Source organism: Pteropus medius, unplaced genomic scaffold, assembly GCF_902729225.1.
Source record: "Pteropus medius unplaced genomic scaffold, Ma_sr-lr_union100, whole genome shotgun sequence".
Taxonomy (NCBI): domain Eukaryota; kingdom Metazoa; phylum Chordata; class Mammalia; order Chiroptera; family Pteropodidae; genus Pteropus; species Pteropus medius.
The window spans coordinates 41530913-41554625 of record NW_024349800.1 but is presented as its reverse complement, the minus strand read 5'-3'; the positions used below and the strand labels follow the sequence as shown (position 1 = coordinate 41554625).

Genomic DNA, 23713 nt, shown 5'->3' with positions numbered 1-23713 from the left:
GGCTCCAGCGGCAGAATGGAGGGATCATAACCTCTCTAGAGCAGCTTCATGAAAAAATCAACGAGATGAGGAACGTGTTCAACTCGCTGGAGAACAAGGTAGACACCCATTTCTAATCCTTGGGGTGGGCTGTGGGCTGTCAAATGAGAAAGCTGAAGAGAGAGCAGAAAAAAAGATTTAAGTCCACGTCTTCAGAGTATTTTTTTATTCATAAAAGAATGGCTAGCTGGTACTGGGAAACCACAGTCTATAGCGACTACAGATATTTAGAGCCCCGAGCATCCTAAAAGTGACATGCCATCTCAGGTGCGTGATTGTGCTCACTATGGTGTCTGCTCCCTGGCTGATCGATGGTCGTGAAACTGTTCATAAAGCAGCAGTGCTACTACAGCGGCAGGTACCCAAGGGGCTCGAAGTAATAATATATATGAAGAAAATAAGCTCACAGCTCAAAATGGTTGCAAAATTCCCAAAGTCCCTATATAAATAGCCTGGCCATTACAAAAAAAAAATTTGATAGTTCTTAGTTTGTTGTGATGTTCTATGGGTGAGGAAAAGTCTTTTCCTTTAGGACACTGCTTATTGCTTTTGGCTCCGGGGGAAAACGCCACATATCTACGTAAGGGAGCAGTGATAATGAAACCTATTTCTGTCAGATACTGGTTCCCTTTTTTTTTAAAGCAAGAAACCTGAGTAAATTTCAGAGCACCTGAATGAATGTCAGGTTTCCTGCTTTCAATTTTAAAACTTGCATAAATCTTGCTTTGATATTATAAAGCTGTGGATTTTATTTATTTTGCTCACAGATTAATTTACATAATGAGAATTACCAGACCAAAAGTAGTTGATCTGGTGATTTAACCCATCACAAAGACTAAATAGGACATGTAATCCATCGCAAAGATTAATTTAAAATGATTGAAATGAAAAACAAATTGCTCATATTGTTTCCTAGTCTTCCAGTCTCCAACACTTGACAGGTCCTGATTCTTCCCCAGAATCTCTTTGGTTCCTCTTATTTCTCCCTACTCCCAGCCCTCTTGAGAAACCTTTGTGAAGCACAGTGAACCACAAAACCCTATAGTTTAAAACTATGGTAAAGAAGACTGAGTCATTTTCATAATGGAATGTGCCATTGCAGGTTGGAACCCTTAGACAACCAGATTTCAAAAATGTTTAGAAATACATACGTGAAGAAATTTTGTTAATATACCTGGATTTTAATTTCCATCCTTTTAAAATTAGAGTACTTGGTGGATACTTTAAATTATAGAATGAATCTTCTAAAAATTCTGTTTTAAAGAGAGATCTGAAGCTAAGGGTTCCTCCTCTACTTAGCAGAGTGTAATATCATAAATATCAAGAAAGTAATGTTATTATCTTATTGTATTATCTTACTGTCTGTTGAAAATGCTTTTTTTTCAATTGTTTAATAAATAAAACTGAACTTTAGAAGTGCTCCATTTTCTTCACATTTTTGTTTGTGCTTAACTTTTTGATTTGCCACTTAAAAGGGAAAAGAATTAAAATTTCTTGAGTACCTTCTATGGACCTAGCATACGCTGTAACAGACATCTTACCTACATTTATTCATTATTTTCTCAAAACAGCCCTGTGAAATAGGTGTTATTAGAGTTATTTTACTGATGAGAAAACTGCTACAAAGAGGTTAGCCAACTTGGCTAAGATCCTAGTACTTGTGACAGAGTCCTAGAATTGTACCCTATCTGATTCCCAAATTGACCACCTGTTCATGGTATGGAAGTTGACTGCTGAAGATGATTCATTTCACTATAAACAACACCGTGAGCTCCCACTATTGTATGTATTTCTGTATCTTCCTTATGGATGAAAGCACACTGGCAATGAAAATATCATTATCTCTTTTTCCATGATATCATCAAGGATATAAAATTTTAAAAAAACTTCCCTTTCAAAGAAATTCTCAGATATGCTTAGTTATTACTCTTTTTATCATTTAAATTTGTAAGGAAAAAATAACAGAATTTCTTCATTTTCTTTTTAAAACCAGGCATAATATAAGCATTACTTCTTTCATGGAATTCAAAGAGTTACTGGATCAAGATTGTCTTTTACATGCATATATGTTGCTTCTCAAGTAAATCTCATATCAATCCATGGTGTTAAAATAAATAGTAGCTTGTAGCATACTTGTAAACTTAATTACTTGCTTTTACAGCAAGCTTCACCATGTGCTGTATAAAAAAGATCCTCTATTCCCTAGATGAATGAGGCCAAGGTTGCCTTAAGTTATCCAAACTTTAGTCTACCAGGAAATGAAGTCTGTAAATTTTCAAGAGCCTGGTTTCTCAAACAAAAAGAAAAATTCAAGAGGTCAATGGTACTATTTATAATTATTTATAGCAAATTGAATTAACTCTTTGTGTATTATTTAGTTGCAGGCCCTAGCCTCTGAACTCAAAACTGGTTTTACAGAAGCAATGCAAGAACTGTCAAGAATCCAACATGGAGAATATGCTTTGGAAGAGAAGGTTAAGAGCTGCAAATGTTCCATGGAAGAAAAAGTTACTGAGATGAAGAATTCATTAAACTATTTCAAGGTAGGCCCCTCTTTTATTTTCCTGCTAAAGAAAGATTCTTGGTTTTAGTCACAGAAGTAGGAAACTTGCCTTTTCGCACAGCAGCCAAATATTAGAATTTTCCCTCTGACCCATTTACTAATTATCATGGAAAAATATTTTGTTTTTTCTTGGATCTCTGTGTTAAAATTAAAGGCCACAATGGAAGTAAAAATTTCATTGTTCATTCATTCATTCATTCATTCAACAAATATGTATTAAAAGCTTACTGTGTACTAGATATTATGTTATATACTTTTACCTCATATACCAGATTAAATACATATCAATTCTTATTTTTTAGGAAGAGCTGAGCAATGCCATGTCAATGATCCAGGCCATCACTTCCAAACAAGAAGAAATGCAACAGAAAATTGAACAGCTTCAACAAGAGAAGCGAAGAGAATCTCGAAAAGTGAAAGCCAAGTGAGTTTCTTACAAAAAAATTGACCAAAGGCAAACCCACACGCAATGACCTGTACAGAGGCACAAAGAACACTTTCCTCACTATGAGTATATAGCTGGCCGCTGGAATCCACGGGTCAGCATGTGATGATAGAGGTTATAGAGTTATAAAAGTTGGTTAATACTAAAAATGAATAGTAACTATTACATGGAAAGTGTACTTAATAGATAGTGAAATGAAAATGATATAAAATGGCATGTAGAATTTGACTACAACTGTAAAAATATGTAAAATAACAACTTTATGTTTTTTTATATATTATATATTTATATATTATATATTTATATGTTACAGATATATCTTTCTGTATTTTTAAAATAATGATCGTTGTGTTAAGATAGTGTAGTCACCAGTGATTTTCTTTTTTTATCAGTTTTCTAAAACTTCTCTAAAGCTACTATTATTTCACTTCAACCATAGAAAATAAAGTTATGTTAAACAGTATCTCAACAAGGTTGATTCAAGTAAAGTTTCACCATTAAACACATATCATCTTTATTGTTATATTTTTTAATGTTATCAGATTTAAAATAGAAACATGGCAATAATATTTGTGTGACCCTGGAGAATGCTTATTGTTTTGAGTTGAAGACCTGCTGCTTCCTGGAACCTTTGTGCTACTTTGTTAAGTGAATGTAAATCACCCCAAGCAAATTATCATCACTGCAAACTCTGTAAAGACATGATGACAGGGAAGCCAGTAATAGAAAAATAAAAATGTAGATATTATAATTTGAAGATGATTTATAGATATTTAAATTTTTTTCTCCAGCTTTGGTGATGAATTAAGTTGCTAATATCTGACCATATTTAATTAATAAAAATAGCAATTTTGTACAATTCAATCTAATAATTCAGAAATTTTCTTGAATTATTCTGAACTGAATCTCTTCCCACCTCACCAGGTTTTAAGACCTTTTACTTCCCTTCCCTAGAAAAACTCAGAAAGAAGAACATGGCTCACAGCCTGGGCCTGCTCAAGCACAAGGAAGTCCTTTCCGTTCAATCAACATCCCTGAGCCTGTTCTCCCAAGTGAAGACTTTACGAACCTTTTGCCTTCTCAGGCCTATGAAAAAGGTACGGTTCACAAATCATACTGAATCAGCCAAGTACTTTTTCCTTGGTTCCCAGGACTGAATAGTAAGAATGGGCTTAACTCCTCTATCTTTATTAGAGGAAAATGATGTACTCCTCAGAATTTTCCTTCTTTATCTGGAATTTATAAGAATCCAGAAGATCTGAGAGACCAGAAGAGTCTGCCCAACCTTAAAATATTTCCTTTTTGGGGAAAATACTAATCTGGGTATTCTAAATTTTAAATGGATTAGAAATAATTTGTTGCATAACCATAAGAGAAAAACATTTAAAAAACTATTCACTCTAATAAATCGTTTTATTTTTCACATTACCTTCTCAATCCTTGTCTCTCTGTATAGACATTTTAAAAATAGCTGTATTCTTAGCATAGATAAAATTGTGTGCTTTTTTTTTTTTTAAGCAAAGGTTTCACTGATATGAGAAAGTCATACCTGCCCTGACAAGCAGTGATGTCAGTGGCAGCCTATCTTTGTACTCCTCTTTCTCTGGAAAACCACGGCTGGTATTGTCAGTGGCCTGAAACAGTCACCAGCCACATCCCAGGTCCGAGGGATGTTAAAGAACAGATATGAGAAAGTGGTACCTGGACAGTGCTGAAGAAACTGGCTTTCCAAGGGATATCCATATCCGAGTGTCGGCTAGTGACCTAAGTTCAAATCAAGGAAAAGAAACAAAACAAAAAATGATTGCTACCTTTTTTGTATCCTCAACAACATCTAGCAAAGCACCATCTACACAGGAGGTGTTGATATTAACAGTGGTTAAATGAATTTTTCTCTTTTTTATGGTTATATGTATAAAATCTCCAAAAGAGGCTCAATGATTTCTCAACTTATTGTAAAATCCTCAAGGACAGGACTGGTGGTTTTCTACCCTTATGGCTTAACAAACAATTTGGCTCATATACTCCAAGATAATAAATGTGTTTTGAATAACTGAATTTAAAAATCTAAATCAAATGGCTTTTAATCAGTATTAATTTCTAAGTACAGATTTGCATTTTTTTTTTTAGTTTTTTTTTAGTATTTTTTTAGTTTTTACCCATTTGAGTAGTTATTTTAGAGAGTGATAGGTATAGCATGGGAAAACTCACTTGATCCATCCAGGGGAGAGGGTTCATGGCAAGCGGACCTATTTTCTTTGCTCTGTGTTATGGAGAGCATGACAAAAAAGGATGGTCTTGTTAGGGAAAAATACAGGATGGGATTGGAAAATGCCTGGTCAAGGGCAACTGAACATATTCACAAGAAAAAAGTTTAAAAATTATATTTGCAAAGTGCCCATATGGATTTAAATTAGCTGTTTAGTGGCAACTCCTCCTTCCTTCCCTGTTTTTTAGGAATGTCCTATATAACAGTTTATCCTACCGAGTTGCTGCAGAAATTAGGGAGTAATGTGCCGTAATAAGACATTCTGGATATGACTGGTGGTAGGTGATATTAAAACTCAGGATCAAAGGACCAAACTGTCAGAAAGGGTTGACTTACCCATTGTTAATTATAAAATGATGCCCCCAAATTTAGTTTCTTAAAATAGCAAATATTCATTATGTCCCAGTTCCTCTGAGTCAGGAATCTATGCACAGCTTAGTTGGGTATCTCTGGCTCAAGGTCTCTCATGAGGTTGCAGTGAAGGTTTTGGCCATTCCACTACCTTCTTCTAACTTCCTTCTATCCATCCATTTACCCATCCATCCATCCACCAACCCCAGGCACTGATTTAGGTGGTGGGATATAGTAATGAACAAAATAACAACAATTCCTACCCTTATGGAGTTTTTGTTCTGAAGAAAGCAGACAATGAACAAGATAAAACATGCAGTATGTCAGATAGTGATAAGGAGAAACTAAAGAAACACTGGTGTAATTTTAGAGGGTGCCAGGTAAAGACTTGAAGGAAGTGAAAGTTTGTTTACAGATACAAAGGGGAAGAAAGGGAACAGCTAGGACCAAAGGTCCTGAAGGGAACATAATTAACATGTTCAAGGAATTGCAAACAGACCAGTGACTCTAAAGCAGAGTGAACAAGGGAGACAACAGGAGATGCGGTTTAAAAAAAGAAAGGAATCAGCAGGCAGGGGTGGCGGGCAGATGTTTTAGGGTCTTATGATCATTATAAGATCTTTGGCTTTTACACTGAAATGGAAAGCCATCAAAGGGCTAAGTAGAAGAGTGACAGGGTCTGACTTACATTTTAATAGCACCATTCTGGCTCTTCTCATCATAGTTAAAAAATAATTTAGCTCTTAATATGTTCCAGGTCCCACTTTAAGCAGGTTACAAATATTAATTGATTTAATTCTTATGGCAGTCTATGAGGTCAGTACCACTATTATATAACAAATGGGAAAATAGCACTTGCCACACTATATTGTAATTTTTTTTACTGCCCCAGTAAACTGTGAAATCTGTCAGTCTGTCCCAGTGCCTAGCCCATAGGATCCTGGTCCATGTTAGTGGAATGAATACTGATTGAAAGCTTTCTTTTCTCTGCAGCCCAAGAGTCCAGATCCATGCATGTAGGAGACAGTAATGTGAAGGGAATGATGGGTCCGGGTAAGTGGCTCTTCTTTGAATTCTCTTTTCTTCTATAAATTCCATCCTTTCCCTTTTTTCACCTTCCCCATTTCTATTCCTTCGGTCTCAAACCAGTTATGAAAGAACTCAGGAAAGATAAAGCATGTTGTTTATTAATCTTCCAAAGTGTGTGCTGGAATAGCCAGTGACTCAGTTAAACCCAAGAACTGAGAAGCAGTGGGGAAGTTTGAGACAAAACCAGTATTCTTAGTTCTTTTTTGTTCCTTTCAATGATCAATAAACTAACATTTGCTGAGAACTCACAGGTGTATGTACCATGACATAAGTTTTCTATGGACCACACATTTTATAGTTTATTTAATTTGAAAGTTATTTACTAAATAAACAATTCGCCAGAATTTTGTAAATTTGACCTTCACTTCCTCACTTACTTCTTCCTTTCTGCAACTTACCATCATCAAGGCCAAGGAGGACAAGTTCTAAAAGAAGACATTGTCTTTGGCACCTTCTTCCTTTTCTTTCTGTATTTTCTTCTGAGTAGTGCTACAGGCACTTGATGTGCTCACCTGGAAGGAAGCAAATATGAAGAGTTATTATATACCTCTATAAACTATTATTTTATAAATTTATTTTCAAAAACCTTTTATTTAATAGATATTATGTGCAAAGTGTAGAAGACGTATAGACCAGAAACAAAGAGAGGTGACCCTTTGCAACGATGGCAACTCTTAATCCTTAGTTGTTATATTTCATCCTCAAGAGATAGTTGTACCCAAACAGGAGCATACTATTTAAGAGTTAGTAAGAAATACAATTTTTTTAAAAAAAGTCAGATATTGATGGCAAGTGTTGTTTTTCAGGAATGAACCCAACAACTCCAGAAACGGAAGAAAATCTCAAGTCTTGCCTCACGGCTGATATCCAATCCAAGGGCCATCTGCCATCTGGGATGTGGAGGCAGCCTAAGGACAGTAAAGAATGGGGCGAGGAATATGTCACGAAAGACCATCCAGATAAACTCAAGGAAGTTAGCCAAGGCAGACACAGCTCCTTGGAAAATGTTTTATGTGAAACCTCTTTAGCTGGTAAGTCCCAAGTGAGGAATGCAGGCTGAAATTTTAAAGAACAAGATGAACCTAAGGGCTAGAATCCTTGAAATTTAGATTTAGTGGACATATGAGACCGCCTAGTGTCTGATTTCCTTTTCAGATGAACAAACTAAAGCCTATAGAGGTAGAAGGACTTACCTGAGGTCACATGGCTAGCTGGGACTACCACCTTGATTCTGGGTGTAGTGCTTTAGGGGTGGGGGAAAGCATAAGGTTAGTGTAGGAGGGGCAGAATTTTGTGATGTGCACTATTTAGTCAGTGATACAGAATTTTTAATGTATGAATCTTGTATCAGTAATCTACTACCAAATAGCAAACACTGCAACAGGGTCTGTACTCCTTTCTTCCCTCCTTTTTTCCCTCCTTCCTTTCTTTCAAATCATAAATTGTTACTGAATACTTACTATGTGTCAGAAGATAGCATTTCCCTCCAACTATTTTGTGGGAAGTAAATTTTAAAAATTAGTTACCAAATACATGAAAAATTAAACAGTACTAAAAGGTTCATTATGAAAAATAACAGGAACCACTTTAAAGTCTTTTGTCAGTTTATTCTGGTACTTGCTTCTATGCTTTTTAAAAAAGCTTTACGCTGTTTTTTTTTTTATCAGTACTTTATTGAGGGTTAATTTACATGGAGTAAAATTCACAAAGCTTAAGCTCATTGACTTTTTATATATGTACACTCCTGTGATTGCTACCCAGATCAACATACACAATATTTCTATTACCCCAGAAAGTTCTCTCATGCACCTTTCCAGCCAATAGGCACCCACTGTTTTGACTTCTGTCACCATAAATTAGTCCTGTCTGTTCTTGAACTTCATATAAATGGAATAAGATAATAGGTACTCTTTTGTGTCTGGCTTCTTTTTCTCACCATAATGTGTTACGTATAATTCATTCAGTAGATCATTCCTTTTAAAATCCCATTGAATTAATTTACCACAATTTGTTTATCCATTCTCCTGTTGCTAGACATTGGAGTACTTCTGGTTTAGGGCTATTATGAGTAAAACTGCTATGACTATTTTTTTTTTTTTTTTAATGTATGCCCTCATTTATCTTGGGTGTATACCTAGCAGTGAAACCTCTAGGTGACAGGATAGGATTATGTTTAACTTTAAAAGAAAATGTCAAGCAGTTTTCCAAAGTGGTTGGAACATTTTATACTCCTACCAGCAGTGTAGGAGAGTACCATTTGCTTTACACCCTTCCCAAGATTTAGTATGGTCAGTCTTTTTAATTTTAGCCATTCCCAAGAGTGTGTACTGGTATATTGCAGTTTTAAATGGAACTTTCCTGATGACTGCTGATATTGAGCATCTTTTCATATGCTTATTGGCTATTTGTATATCTTCTTTTATGAAGTGCCTATTTAAGTCCTTTGTCTAACTTTTAAATTGGATTGTTTATCTTTTTACTATCTATCAGTAGGATTTCTTAATATATTTTGGATATGAGTTCTTTGTTAGATATATGTATCAAGAATATTTTATTCTAGTCTGTGACTTGCCTTTTTATTTAATAGTCTTTTGATGAACAGATGTTTTAATTTTATGTTTATCACTTTTAAACTTTTTAAATAGATTGTGACTTATGTGTACTTCCAAGCAATTTTTGCCTATCCCAAGTTTGTGAAATATTCTGCTATGTTTTCCTCTAAAATCTTTATAGTTTTAGCTTTCACATTTAGGTCTATGACTTATTTAGAATAAATTTTGATGTGTGGTGTGAGGGAGTCCAGTTTCATTTTTTCCCCATATATGGATATCCAATTGCTTCAGCACCATTTATTGAAAATACCTTTCTTTCCACGTTAAATTATATAGGAAAAGTCAAGTGATCCTATAGGGTGGGTCTAATTCTAGATCATTCTTTTTATTCCAGTTAGCAGAGAATTGACATCTCGACAGTATTGAGCTTTCCAATCAAAGAACATGCTTTTATGTCTCCCTTTATACAGGTCTTCTTTAATTTTTTAAAGAATGTAACAGAAAAATCTATTGTTTACATTCTTTTTCTTTTTCTTTTCTTTTCTTTTTTTTTTAAAGCCATTTGCCCTAGAGACCTTTGCCATCGTACTCCATTCTGGCTCATTATATTGCTGCTATCCTGGAACTTCCCAGTCTTCCTCGGAATTCCCTTCATAATTCTCCTATGTTAGACTCTGTTTGTTTGAATTTTGTCTGTCCTTGCTTTCTTGGTTTACTCATTGTTTTGATGGAACCAATCGTCCAATAACCTTCACATACTTTTGTTGATAATTTAGCTAAATATAAAATAATTTTCCCTCATAATTTTGAAGCAATTGTTCCATCGTCTTCTAACGTTACTATTGGTAAATCCAATACAATTCTAACCCCCAGTCTTTTGTACATTACCTGATTTTTCTCTCTGGTAACTTTTAGGATCTTTTCTTTACCTCTGGTATGCTAAAGTTTCTCAGTGCTATGTTGTGCCTTACAAAAATGTGAGAGTCTTTTTTATTAATAATGCTGAGGACAATTGACCCTTTCATTTGGAAATAATATTCTGACATATTTTTTTCTATGATTAATTTGATAAGATCTTTTGATCCATTTTCATTCTTTTCTCTGGAAATTCTTGGATTGATTTTCTCCACTACCTCTTTTTAAACTCTTCTATTTTTCTTCAATATGTGTCTCTCTTTCTTGTTTTTTTTGGGGGGGAGGAGGCAGTAGGCAAATTTCCTTGACTTTATCTTCTATTCTTTTCCCTTGAAAAAATTGCCAAAAAGCTTCTTCTTCCTTTTTTGGATTGTTCTCTTTTTTAAAAAAGTAGTACCCTGTAATTATTAAATGACTAAAATATTTTTCTCATATCCCTTTGAGGATATTAATCATAAGATTTTTTAAAAGCTTTGTTTCTGCATTGTCTGTTTTTTATTTTTATTATTTTATTTTTTAAAATTTTTCATTAAGTTTATTGGGGTGACATAGGTTAACACAATTATATCATTTTTAGGTGTACATTATCATTTGACATCTGTATATTCTACTGGCATTGTCTGTTTTTTAAACTGAGGTATAGTTGACATATAACATTATATTAGCTTCAGATATACAACACGATAATTTGGTATGTGTTGTGAAATGATCACTATGGTAAGTCTAGTTAACATCTATCAACATACATACTTACAAAATTCTTTCTTCTTGTGATGAGAACTTTAAATATTTACTCTTTAGCAACTTTCAAATATACAACAAGGTATTATTAACTGTAGTTGCCATGCTATACATTATATTCCCTGCATTATTTGTTTATTCAGGGTTCCCCCTCTCCTTTTTTAAATAAAAAAATATATATATATATATATTTTTTATCTCCTCTTTTATGGTATAAGATTGATTCAAATGTCTGAGGATCCTTAGCTAATTATTTATATCTAAGAGAGAGGCCCTAAATTTTTAAAAACCTGAAAATTCTGTATTGGCCAAGCATATCAATAAGTAGGCTTCATTATCAGCTAATCAGGTGGCAGCTTAACTTTGATAGGTGACTTCATTATGTCCACGTCCATAGATCTTTTATCCTTGGGCAGTTTGGATTCTCCAGAGGAATATTTTTCAGTCCCTTGCCTGGAGAGTATGTCTGGCTGCTGGTATTTGGGGACCTGCAGGGGAAGAAGCTGAGGGAGTCTCACTATTCAGTATGCAAGCCTCTCTGAGTCTCCTGTTTCTATTTTAGTATCTCAACTTTGCCCTCTATTGTGTCTGATGTTTTCAGCCCAGACACCAAAGATGAGGACTTCTCCAGTTTAATTTTCCTCATTTCCCATAGGGTGGAAATGAGAAAACCATCTGGCATGGGGGTGGGGACCTGGAGGTTCAATTACACTTTACGTAGACTATGTCTCATTTTCAACATTGCTCTTTATTAGCACTTTCTTGTTGCGCCTGGTGCCTCCAATTGTTGAGCCTTTCTGCTTCTTAGCAGATTTCCCATCTGCAAATGAGAACACCAAGGTTTTGTGCTCGTTACTTTGCTGAATTAATCTGTTTAATTAATCTCCATTCTGTTTATCATCTTCCAAAAACTTGCTCATGTCTCTTTTTATTGCTTTCAGTATCTTTTTATTGCTTTCTGTCATTTTACAGAGTTTTGGGGAGGACTGGTTAATAAAAATTCCCTACTTGGTTTGTTTTTAAAGCTAAAAGACAGACTGTGGCTCTGGAACTTCTAGAATCAGAAAGAAAATATGTCATTAACATCTCTCTGATCCTGAAGATCAAGGCAACATTCCAGGGGTCAGATGGAAAGAGGAATTCCAAAGAGAGAAGGTATCCATGTATTCATTGCCTTTGCTTTCAGATTGATTAAGATTTAAGGTAAGTTGTTTATTGTTTCCACTTTGGGAATTCTGAGACCTGTAAAGAGTTCCAGAAATAGTCTCTGAAAAGAGAATAGGAAGTAACAGAAAGTAATCCTTGGTTTTCTAAGCTTTTTCTGAAGCCTCCATGGGTACTTTAAACAGACCAGCTAAATGAAATATAGAACAGAATGAGATTATTCCCTTTCTCTATTGGTATTTTTCCCTGTGAAAAAATGAAAATAAATTTATTGTCATATACTATCTTTCCCATCATGAACCACAAGCCTTTAGTACTTTCTACTCCTGTTGAAAGTAACCTGGGGATGAAAATAACACCCACCACAACTACAATCTGACACTCAAACCTGAGGTTTCTCCATCTTCTTAAACCTATAAAGTAAAAACTTCAGGTTTTCCCTAGAAAAAAACCGTAGTGCTCAAGAACCACCTCAGTCTGTTTCAATGCAGCCCTGCCCTTGGCTGGAAGGGCTGGAAGGGCTGGAAGGGCTGGAAGGTCTGGAAGCTGCAGAAGCGCAGGCTGCCAACAGAAAGCCTGAATAAACCTTATGGGTTGCCGCTCATTGATTGGAAGGTCACAGAAGTTGGAATTCTTGGCTTTTTCTGGTGTGAGTCACCCAGAGAGAGCCACAACCTCAGGATCTAACAGTCCTGTATGAACATTGTGGGGTGGGGCAAAGTCAGCTGGGCAGGACTGCCAGTTAGACTTTTAAACTGAGTTCTAGTGCCATATCCTGTAGGAACTCAACAAGCTGTACGCTGCAGATCACCACCAGGTGGCACATGTTTCATTATCGATCAAATTTGGATATGTTCTGCCGCAAAAGCTCAGGAGTTATTTTGGCCTAATCCTGGACTGGCAAGAGCTAAGTTATTAATTTGAAATGATAACTGGATTTTTCTTGATTGCTTTTAGTTATTTTCCTCACCGTTGAAATACAGGATTGTGGAAATTGGAATAACTTGAAAGGCTTTAAAAAGAGCAAACTACTCATGTTGCCATAATTTTACCCCTAGTTAGGAATAGGAAAGAAGTTGAGCACTTAATACTTTCATCTTCATGAAAAAGTAGCCTCTGGGAGTCAAGTCTAGCTCCAGGTAAAACAGTGAAATAGGTTAAGTGTGTTTATACTTCTTGCCTTCTTTCTCTCTGTTCTTCGCCTCTTCCAGACTTCTCCCCGATTTCAAACAATATCATTATTAAATTTAAAAAAAAAAAACGTTTTTTAAGCCTGTTTTCAATATTTGGCATAAAACTCACTGTAGATCAACTGTAGATCATTGCTCTTCATGTAACTTACATGTTTTCAGGATACTTGATGGGAGCATTAGGCTTCTGTGACCCTGCCCTGAAATCTCAAACTCTTATTCCAGTGACAGTCCAGAAGGTACCTAGACTCTAACCAAGTCACCAGCTCTTGAACTATGCAAGTACACTGGTCACAGTGTAGCAGAAATTAGCTTTCTCGAATGAAAGAGAGAAGAAAGAAGGGAGGGAGGGAGGAGGAAGGAAAAAAGAAAGGAAGGAAAAGGGAAGAAGGAAGGAAGAGTGGGAGGGGAGAGGAAAGGCTAGGAGAGGAGAAGAAAGAAGGGTGAGGAAAAGAAAAGAGATAATCCAAGAAATATTACATAACCTAAATGGACAACCCCTTCCAAAGTCAAATCTCACCATGGTGCCTTAACACTTTTTAGTGTCATAGCAAGAGTATTACCCCAAATCATTTATAGACTCTGGGTGGGGAGAAATCTTTCACATCTAGATCTTTTGGTGCAGTATTTCAGTTCAGTCAGTTGTGTTTTCCTCTATCGACTTTATGGTTTTCTCTCAGTCCGACCGTCTCCTAGACACTCCTCCGAATTCTCTCTGATCTGGACAGGGATTACTTAGACCTTGCGAGCCTACTGCACAAGCTGTAACAGCTCAGATCAGGAGGCCTCTTCTCCTGTGCACATGAATCAGCTGGCTTCACATATGTGGAGACTAAATGGCACAAGAAGTGGAGGAGTGGCAGAAGAGAGTGGAAGGAATTCTTGAATCACTATTTTGCTGTTTGTGTGTCTTCTCTGAGTCTTTGCTTTACTTGGAGTTGAGTTGAAAAAACCTACTGAACTGGTGTCCTCCCTACCTTAACAAAGGTCTACTTGTTCAGGGTTGGCAAAGCACCCCAATTGTCTACTAATTTACTCTTATTAGACCCTGGGTACATAGCCAAATGAGTTGGGCTCTCGACAAGCAGGCTGTCACTTTCATCTCTGTTAAACTTAAGGTCTTGAAAGCAGAAGAGAACCTACTTTACATTCCTCTAAGTCACCAAGTTAGAGCTCAGATCCTTCTGTAGCCCAGTAAAACTTCATTTCCTTTGATGTTTTCCTTCCTCATTCCTATAGGTTCCTGATCACCCCACTCTGCTCCAACAAAACTCCCATCTTCCTCCCATGATTCTTTGGTCTCTCCACCCGATCCTTCTCTGGCATCTTTCTTCCTCCATTAATTTCCTCTGGAAAAAAAAAAGGAGGTATATTGAGAGTGAGGCAGAGCGGTATGAGTAGGAAGGGGGCTCTGTGAAGCTGCAGGGAGTGGCAGACCAGGCCTGGTCTGTAGCTTCTCTAGGCCAGACTCTGTCTTTGCCCAGTATGCCTCTTAGAAGCTGAAAGAAAAGGAAAAAGGAATACTTCCATACCTGTATCCCCCGAGCTTTTAGTTTCCAGCTTTAAACAAATTTTCCTACTCAGGAGCTAAGAATGACCAAGTGCTACCTTAGTGATGTTAACCACAGCACTAATTAGACTATTCTGCACATCAAGTGAGAATAACTTTCAAACATTGAAAAAGATTTCCCTTAGAATTTCCACTTCACATAAATGAGAGTGGACCAGTTTGGCTTTAAATCTCAAACTATTACCCCAGGGACAGTCCAGAAGGCCATTCAAGTGACTGCTCTTTGTTAGTTCAATACACAATTGTATAGGAACATCAGTACAGGGGTCATTTTATATCCTGAGGATATCTGCTGTCAGGTCTACAACGACAAACTTAAAAAGTCTTAATCCTAGATGCAGAAAATGGGACTACTGCACATATTCTTTAGGGTCTTTTCTTCTCTGCATCTGGTTTGCGTGATCCTATCTCTATTCTGTTTCAAGCCTCTTCCCTGGCTCTTTACGGTACCTTGTCCAGCAGCACCTGGATTTGCTTCATGCTCTGCAGGAAAGGGTCCTGAAGTGGCCACGCCAAGGAGTCCTTGGAGATTTATTCCTTAAATTAACAAATGATGAGGTAAGGTTTTTGTTTTTTTTTTAAATCCTCGGTAACCTTGAGTTATATGCATCTTTGTCTCTCTCATCTACTTCTCTTAATGGAGAATTTAGAAGCAGTGAATTTCAGAGTTAGAAGAACCACTGAGATCTAGTCTAACCTCCTTATTCTACAGATAATAAAGTTCAGAGATACTAAGACTTTGCTGAAATCACCCAGCTAGCTAGATAGCTGTGACTAGATCTGTGGCTAGAACCCAAATCTTCTGACTTCCAGTTCATCACTTTATACTATACTATAACTGCCACCATTGAATATGTGATATGTTTATGTATATATGTGTATTTGTGTATAAATATATACATATGTACATATATATATCCATATGAACATATAAAATAAATACATAAGGGTTTGTATATGTGTATATACTTTCACACCCAATTTCATTCCTTAGAGATTTTAAAAATTATGATACAGGCAGCTCTTTGTCTTGAATGGTTTTTGTTTTCACTTCCTTTGAGAAAGGATATTAAGTTTTGAAATCTCTATGATGTGCTATAAAAAAAATATGATCCAGGCCAGAAGTTGCAGACTCACATGCCTACAGGGCCAGACAGTGATATGAATAAGTGGAAGTAAGCTGAATTTAATACACTATGGAGTATTGGGAAGTGAGCTTAAGTGGAATACATATGCCTTTATACAAGGAATAGCTACTCAGCTTTATGCAATTGTTTTGCAGGAAAAAAGGACTGGAAATGCCAGATCTAATATTTTAACAGCAGCTGGAAATCCAAAATTTTTGCAAAATGTTTTTATCTTAAAAATATTGTGAGGACTAATTAAAATTGTTCTGCAAGCCAGATTTTGCCTGCAGTCAACCTCTGTATATCAATGATTCTCAACTGAGGATAATAAAACGAAGTTTACAACATATCTACTCATATAGATTAAAGTAGATGTGATGCTATCCTTCTAATATCACTTTTACTCATGTGTATTCGGTTCTCGAGAAGTTGAGAACCATTGATCTACACACTATGAAGTGGGTCGGACAAAGTTCCTCATTCGGATGTAGATGTTTGAAATTGAAGGCAATTTTAAAACAAAATATGCATTTTTATCATTTAACAATTTGAAAATACTTTTTCAACTTACATAATCCCTCTCCCTTGCCTTAGTTTATCATTTCACTCTCTCTCATTAAAAGCAGGGCTATCGAGTTTTGGTTCCCAAGTCCATAGGGATATTTACCTGAAAACCAAAAAAGATTAAAAAAAAATGAATTAAAAAACATTAATGAACACATTAAATGATTAAGATAATCTCTGCAAAGTAGCACTTCTTTTTGATATTTATACATATATCAAATATTAGCTCTTATCATTCCTGTTTCTAGGTCCTTANCAACCCCTCTTCTTTCCATCACCCATCTGTCCTGATTTATTTGTTGGCTGATCTTTCTAAGTAATTCAGTGAAAGCATCTTAGAAATGTTTGGGTTTATCTCAGGTAGAAGTAGCCCAGGATCAGCATTATAGAGGCTTTCAATTGTGTGTGGCTTTAGATCTCAAAGTAATTTTCTCACAATACTTATTTAATCTTTTCGACAATCCCATAAAATAGGTATCATTATTACCATCTTTAAGATAAGGAAATGGAGAGCCAAAGAAGTCAAGTAATTTGCCCACATTAATATACTTAGTGGGACTGAAACCCAGGTCTTGCAAGCAGTATGGTAAATAAGAGCCCTGGTTCTACAACCTGATTTGAGTTTAAATCCTGGCTCTGCTACCAACTAGTTGTGTAACCTAATGAAGATTACTTAACTTTGCTGTATACCTCGACTTCCTTATTAAATGAAGGTAATAATGGTACCTGTCTAATAGGCTGTGGTAAAAATTAAAAGAGAAAATGTATGTAAAGGGCTTAATGCTTGGCAATAGGAAGCACTCAATAAATGTTAGCTTTCCCAAATGCAGCTTGCATGTGTGTCCCACTACAGCACAGTAGCCAATGTACTAGGAGGGACTAGTCCAGGTGTGATCACAAACACCCGCCCTCTTCCAGCCTGCTTTGATTCCTGATAGGTTTACCATTGGTCTGACTGATTTGGGTTATAAGCATTCCCCGAGACAATAATTGTTAGAATGGCTCCATTACCTCCGTGACCTAATTAGTAGATCCTTCTAATTTTTCAAATGCAATTATTGTATTTTTATATCCAACTCAAACAGGAGCAATAGTGACTACGGTTTTCCCTTGGTGTGATGGACGAAGAGAATAGTGGACACATGTATTGTTGTTTTGATTAAATGGCTACCAAACTCTCATAACAGATCAACTCAAGGTGCAGAAAAGACAAAACTTTTTATTCTAATTATGCAATCCTGCTTTCTTTTTTCCTTCACCCAGAATGTCCTGAAGTTCACAGAGCAGGAACACCCTGACTACTATCTACTTCTGGTGTGTGTTCAGCGCCTTCGAGTATTTATCTCACACTATACCCTGCTGTTTCAATGCAATGAGGAATTGCTGATTCAGAAACGGAAAAAGCTCAAAAAGTAAGGTTCTGATGGTGCAGTCTAGACGGCTGACTAAAGATTCCTGAGACTAGAGATACAGTCATTGAGGGTAACCACATACATGTTAAGTGGCTGAAATGCAGTGGCAGGAGGTAGAAGAGAGAAGGGAAGGGAAGAGAGGTGGCCAGGCCAGCTACAGGAGGGAAGCACCTACCATCTGGTGGAAATTACTTTAGAAAAAGAAGCACTTTCACTCTAATGTCTATACAGCCCCCCTCTTGTCCCATGTTGCTAACTACCTCAAAAATACTTGTTTCCCTAAACTTGCCAGGTTTAAAAATGCAGTTTAAAGGCCAGAATGTGGTCTCTTTCATTAATTCAACAAATAATTATTGAACACCTATTGTGTATCATGTACTGCTCTATGCACTGAACATACTGCAGTGAACAATACAGACAAAAATCTTTGCCACATGGAGTTTAGTTTCTAGGGCTGGACAGCTAGTTAATAAATTAGATGGTGATAAGTGCTATGGATAAAAATAAAATGAGTAAGAGGGGATGGTGATTGACAGATTTCATTCATGCTAAGAACAAATAGGAAGGGCTGATTAGTGAGAATCTGGGCTTCAGAGAGAACAGAAGCAATCAATAGCAGAGCTTCCTAAAGACCTGGATTTCCTTCAACCACATCCCATACTGATGAGGAAGAACAGAATCATTTCTATGGGTGCTTCACACCAGAAAAAAGTGCTCTCTCCCAACCCAGGGCTACTCTAATGGTGGATATCTCCCCATACCGCCCCTTTCACCTAAACTCAATTCAGCCAATTAATCAGCATTCCTACTCCTGCCCAGCAGCCAGCTTGTACCCTATTATGTAAGCAACCTGGCTTGTAGAGGTTCCCCGGAGAGAGACAGAAACTTCATAGCTGAACTTCATCTGAGAAACGGTCTATCTTTCTAGGCAGAATCTGTGTGTTCGGAGAGCCGATTTCCCACTGTACACTCTGAGAATTATTACTTCTATTCCGTTAGGTCATCCATGGCAAAACTGTACAAAGGGCTGGCTTCCCAGTGTGCAAATGCCGGGCAAGATGCTTCTCCCACTGCAGGGCCCGAGGTTGTCCGCGACAGTGGGATCCACACAGAAGAGATGCTGCAACCCTACCCTTCTGCTCCAAGTTCAAGTCCTGCTGTCACGTAAGCACCTGTTGCTGTGGACAGGTTAAAGGCAATGCCCTTGCGTCACAGGCTGTCTATGTTGGGTAGCAGGACAGCCTGGATTAAAAATATGACCAACAGGACTCCTCCCTCTCTCTTGTCCTATCAGGCCTCTGTGTGGCAGGCAAGCTGCTGACCCAGTGCTTGGATCCCAGAGGAAGGCACTAATGTTAAGGAGCAGGCCTAGAGGCTGGAGGTTACTCCTAAAAACTTTACCACATGGAACCACCCTCCACCTACAGCATGAGTCTTTTTGGGTATGAACAATGATAGAGTAGAAGAGTGCCATAAGAAGATAAGAAGGCATTTTGTAAGCCCTCAGAAGGGTGGGAACCGGCTTAAGTTCTCCAAAAGACAGAGTAGAGGAAAAGGGAATCTCAATCAGGGATCAGTGTAAGTCTGGGCTCCGAGGATTAGAAACAGGTCTGAGGTGATCCAGAAAGAATGTTGTTTAGCCCTTTCCAATTCTCTTTGAAGCTTCCTCAGAAAGGAACTTCATATAATCTCTGTTCTTCACTTATGACAGCTACCCTGAAAGCTGTTCTGGGCAGTGGATGGGTTTGACAGCCTTTTAAAGTCTCGGCATACAATCCTCTAGCATACTAAACTGAATTCTCATTCAGCAAACTTCTTGATGATCGTTAGGGTAAGAATTGGACCATGTACATATCTGGAACTCACTTTACCTCTAAAAGATAAGGGTAAAGTCAAATTAGCTCCTTTAGGAACCAGGAATTCTGGAAAGATAAGAGAAACCAAAACTCAAAATTCCAAATTCCCACTTTATCAAATATAGACAATTCTCATAAAACTAATTCCTTACACTATAATTTGTTTGGGGTTTTATTATCTTAAGAAAATTTACAAGTCATACAAAAAGCTACTTTTCTTTCCTTCACTGAAATTTTTGAAGACAATTTTCTTCAAAATTACTTCATTATTTCAATTTTTAATCATTGCAGTTTTTAGAATGCCAGTGACAATCATGGGAAGAAGCAACCGATCAGTAATGCAGAATAAATTATTTCCTCTTTTTGCCCTCATCTCTTAAAACTGAGAACATTTTCAATGAGAGACAGACATGGAAATGTGGATAGGCAGGAGGGAAAACTTTCATAGTCATTTTGAGACATTAACTTTTCTATAAATAGAGCCCAGGGTGATTTTCTTCCCATAGAGAAAATCCTAGAAGTCCTATAGGTAAAGAATGCCACACAGAAAAAATACCTTTCCTGTGTGGAGAGTGGGAGATAGGCAGGAAGTGGATATTTACTTTGTGGTTCACTTCAGCTCTTAAGACAATGATAAAACTATTCTCTTTGAAGTGCAACAAATAGAGCCAAAAAATGAAATCCCCAGAAACTATACCCAGACTGAACAAACTGGCTGGCACTGAACTCTGTGTTTAGGAAAATGGCCCCCAAAGCCTTCTCAGTTAACAACAATCTACTCAGTTAAAAGAGAATTTGAGTCAGGTTGATATTGCATTTTACTATTTCTTTTAATTTCTGTAAGTGTAAGACCTAATTTTCATCTTAACATCAGCAGAGAAAGATATTCAGTGTTAGCATTTACCTCTGCATTGTGTACTTTTTCATGGTAGAATTAAATATGAATAAATAAACTAGAAGAATAACCAGTTTGGGTCAGTGTGTAGTAGTCCACTCACGTCTGCCTGGCAAATAAATTCCAGCGGAACTGGCAAATCACATCCAATCTGATGGGTATGCTATCCTAGTATCTCACGTAAATTATTTGTTATCCATGATTAAACAAAAAATTGGACATAAGAGTGACAGCCTTGTCATTTGGTAATATTTCTGTAGGTGGAGGTTTGAGACAACCTATATAGCATTCTTAATAGCCACGAGGAATGTTTATTCTGAAATTTTCAAATACACGTAAAAGTTCAGTGAACCCATACCATCATCCAGATTCAACAGTTATCAAGATCCTAACACATTTATTTCTAGGAATTATTCTTAAGCGTTAAGATCCATGAGTCGAAGAAGAGTTGTTTCCATTTTTGTATGACTCTGCTAGGGCAAGAAAGGGATTAAAGATAGAAAAAAGGTACCTTGGGAGACCTAACACGTGGTGGGGGAGGGGCAGAGCTTCCACATGGGAAGTGATGACCATCCTTGGCCCACCAGCCATCTCTACGCAGTGCCTCCTTGCTCAGACGGATACTTCGGGCATCCACTTTACAGACGGCTATTTTCACTCTCCCACTTGGGAGACCAGGGCGTGGGAACTCCTTAATCGGAGAGGCCTGTGGAGCTTGGTAGGTAACCCATGTAGGTGCTTGGGAGGGGCAGAGGGGAGAGGAACTGACAGTTCTGCGGCTCAGCAGTATCGCGCAGGAAGTGCGTAGCTCCTGGCCTTGCACTGCTCGGTCAGAGGCCTGCACTAACAAACCGTAAGCACACCTCTTTTGTATTGTTTCCCCTTTAAAGACATTTGATGCCCCCAATGAAGAAAAGCCAACAACAGCAAAGCTTGATGGAGAGCATGCAGCCAGGGAAGCCCAGTGACTGGGAGATCGAGGGCAGGAAGCACGACAGGCCCGACAGCCTCCTGGCACCGGCGCAGTTCTGTGCCGCCGAGCAAGACGTGAAGGCGCTCGCCGGGCCCCTGCAGGCCATCCCGGAGATGGACTTCGAGCCCTCGCCCGCCGAGCCGCTGGGCAACGTGGAGCGCAGCCTGCGCGCCCCTGCCGAGCTCCTGCCCGACGCCCGCAGCTTCGTGCCCGCGGCCTACGAGGAGTACGAATATGGCGGCGAGATCTTCGCGCTGCCCGCGCCCTACGACGAGGAGCCCTTCCAGGCCCCGGCCCTCTTCGAAAACTGCTCTCCCGCCTCCTCCGAGTCCAGCCTAGACATCTGCTTCCTGCGGCCCGTCAGCTTCGCCATGGAGGCCGAGCGACCCGAGCACCCGCTGCAGCCGCTGCCCAAGAGCGCCACGTCGCCAGCGAGCAGCAGCGGCGCCTACAAGCTGGAGGCGGCGGCGCAGGCGCACGGCAAGGCCAAGCCGCTGAGCCGCTCGCTCAAGGAGTTCCCGCGCGCGCCGCCCGCCGAGGGCGTGGCCCCGCGTCTCTACAGCACGCGCAGCAGCAGCGGCGGCCGCGCGCCGCTCAAAGCCGAGCGCGCCGCGCAGCCCCACGGCGCGGCCGCTGCCGCTGCCCGCGGCGCGCCCCGGACCTACTTTCCCCAACAGAGGTCCCAAAGCGAAAAGCAGACCTATTTGGAAGTAAGGAGGGTAAAGTAAAACCAAACCCAACCCACACCAATGGCAGCCCCGGGCTTAGATCTCCAGGGAGCAGCCCGGGTTCACCTGGCGTTGAGGGGAAGCAAGCTTGCCGAAGGGGAGAGGGGTCTGGCTGGGCGAGGCCCGGGCCCAGTTATGGCAGATGCTGGGGTAAAGGCTTGTGCAGAGCTCAATAGTCCTCGAAGGCGAGTGTTAGCGCCCGTTCTGCAGTTTGCCCTAGGACACAAAAGCATGTCACACATTTATGTGTACCACGGCAAAGAGAGAGAAGGGACTTTGACTCTTCTTAAACCTGCTTACACCAGCATCCCCACACCCAGTGAAAGCGGTAGTACCTCAGGGTTACACTTCACCTTGAAAGCACTGCACGCAAGTCCCAGGCCTGTTTTCTCTCTCTTCCTATTAGGCACACCTCTTTGTTTAAAGGTTCAAAATGTCCAACACTACATACCAGCTAACTCTACTCCCCCGACCCACACCAGCCTCGTTTGTAGCTAGGGAAGAGGCAAGTTGCCCTGTCTCACTGTTGACTTCCTGCAAAGTTCATTGCAAAGCTAAGTTCACTTCCTATTTTCCTTTTGACTGGAAAATGGTGTCACGTTACTTTGCAGACTCCAGGGAGACTGGGACAACACAAAATAGTCAAGCATTGATTCACAAACACCTTCTTTGGTCTCCATGTCAGTGTTTAGTACTTTGATGTCTAATGTTGGTGTCCGCAAGTCTTGGGACATTTAACGATGTCAAACCCTAGCCTTTAGTGTCTGTCTCTAAGAAAGAAGACGGTATGCTTTATTGCAAAGAGCACTTGACTAGGTGTCAGGAGATCTAGGTTCTAGTCCTGGCTCTACTGCCAAATAGCCCTGTGCTTTTGGACCGTTCACTTGGCTTCTCTGTGCCTCCAGTTTTTCTCATCTGTAAAAACAACACAATATATACCTTACCTACCTCACAGGATGGTTGTGAGGACCAGGCCAAGTAAGATAAAGTCTGTGAATATGCTTTGTAAAGTATGGAATGCTCTACAAAGGCAAGTTATTATCAAGATGGTGATTCTACAGAAAAATTTTTCTTAAACTATTAAGAGATTTAGTTTCTATATAGACCCTAACAGCCCACTTCTCAAAATGTGGCCCTTGGGCTAGTAGTCAATGCTTTGCCTGGGAGCTTGTTTTAAATACAGAATTGGGACCCCAGCCCAGACCTACTCCATCAGAATTTGCATTTTAGCAAGATTCTCAGATGACTTATATAAACATAAATGCAGGTG

At 38.7% G+C, this 23713-nt stretch overlaps 1 protein-coding gene across 1 annotated transcript in view; it reads left to right on the top strand.

Moving 5' to 3' along the window:
* The window catches only part of ARHGEF33 (Rho guanine nucleotide exchange factor 33), a 58735-nt gene that overhangs the window by 26214 nt on the left and 8808 nt on the right, over positions 1-23713 (top strand). The window contains 11 exon segments of the mRNA XM_039887365.1: positions 2418-2582; positions 2905-3026; positions 4002-4144; positions 6661-6720; positions 7563-7787; positions 11990-12119; positions 15314-15494; positions 16069-16122; positions 17789-17991; positions 18991-19155; positions 21633-22434. Of these exon segments, the coding sequence (XP_039743299.1) occupies positions 2418-2582; positions 2905-3026; positions 4002-4144; positions 6661-6720; positions 7563-7787; positions 11990-12119; positions 15314-15494; positions 16069-16122; positions 17789-17991; positions 18991-19155; positions 21633-22434 (2250 nt within the window).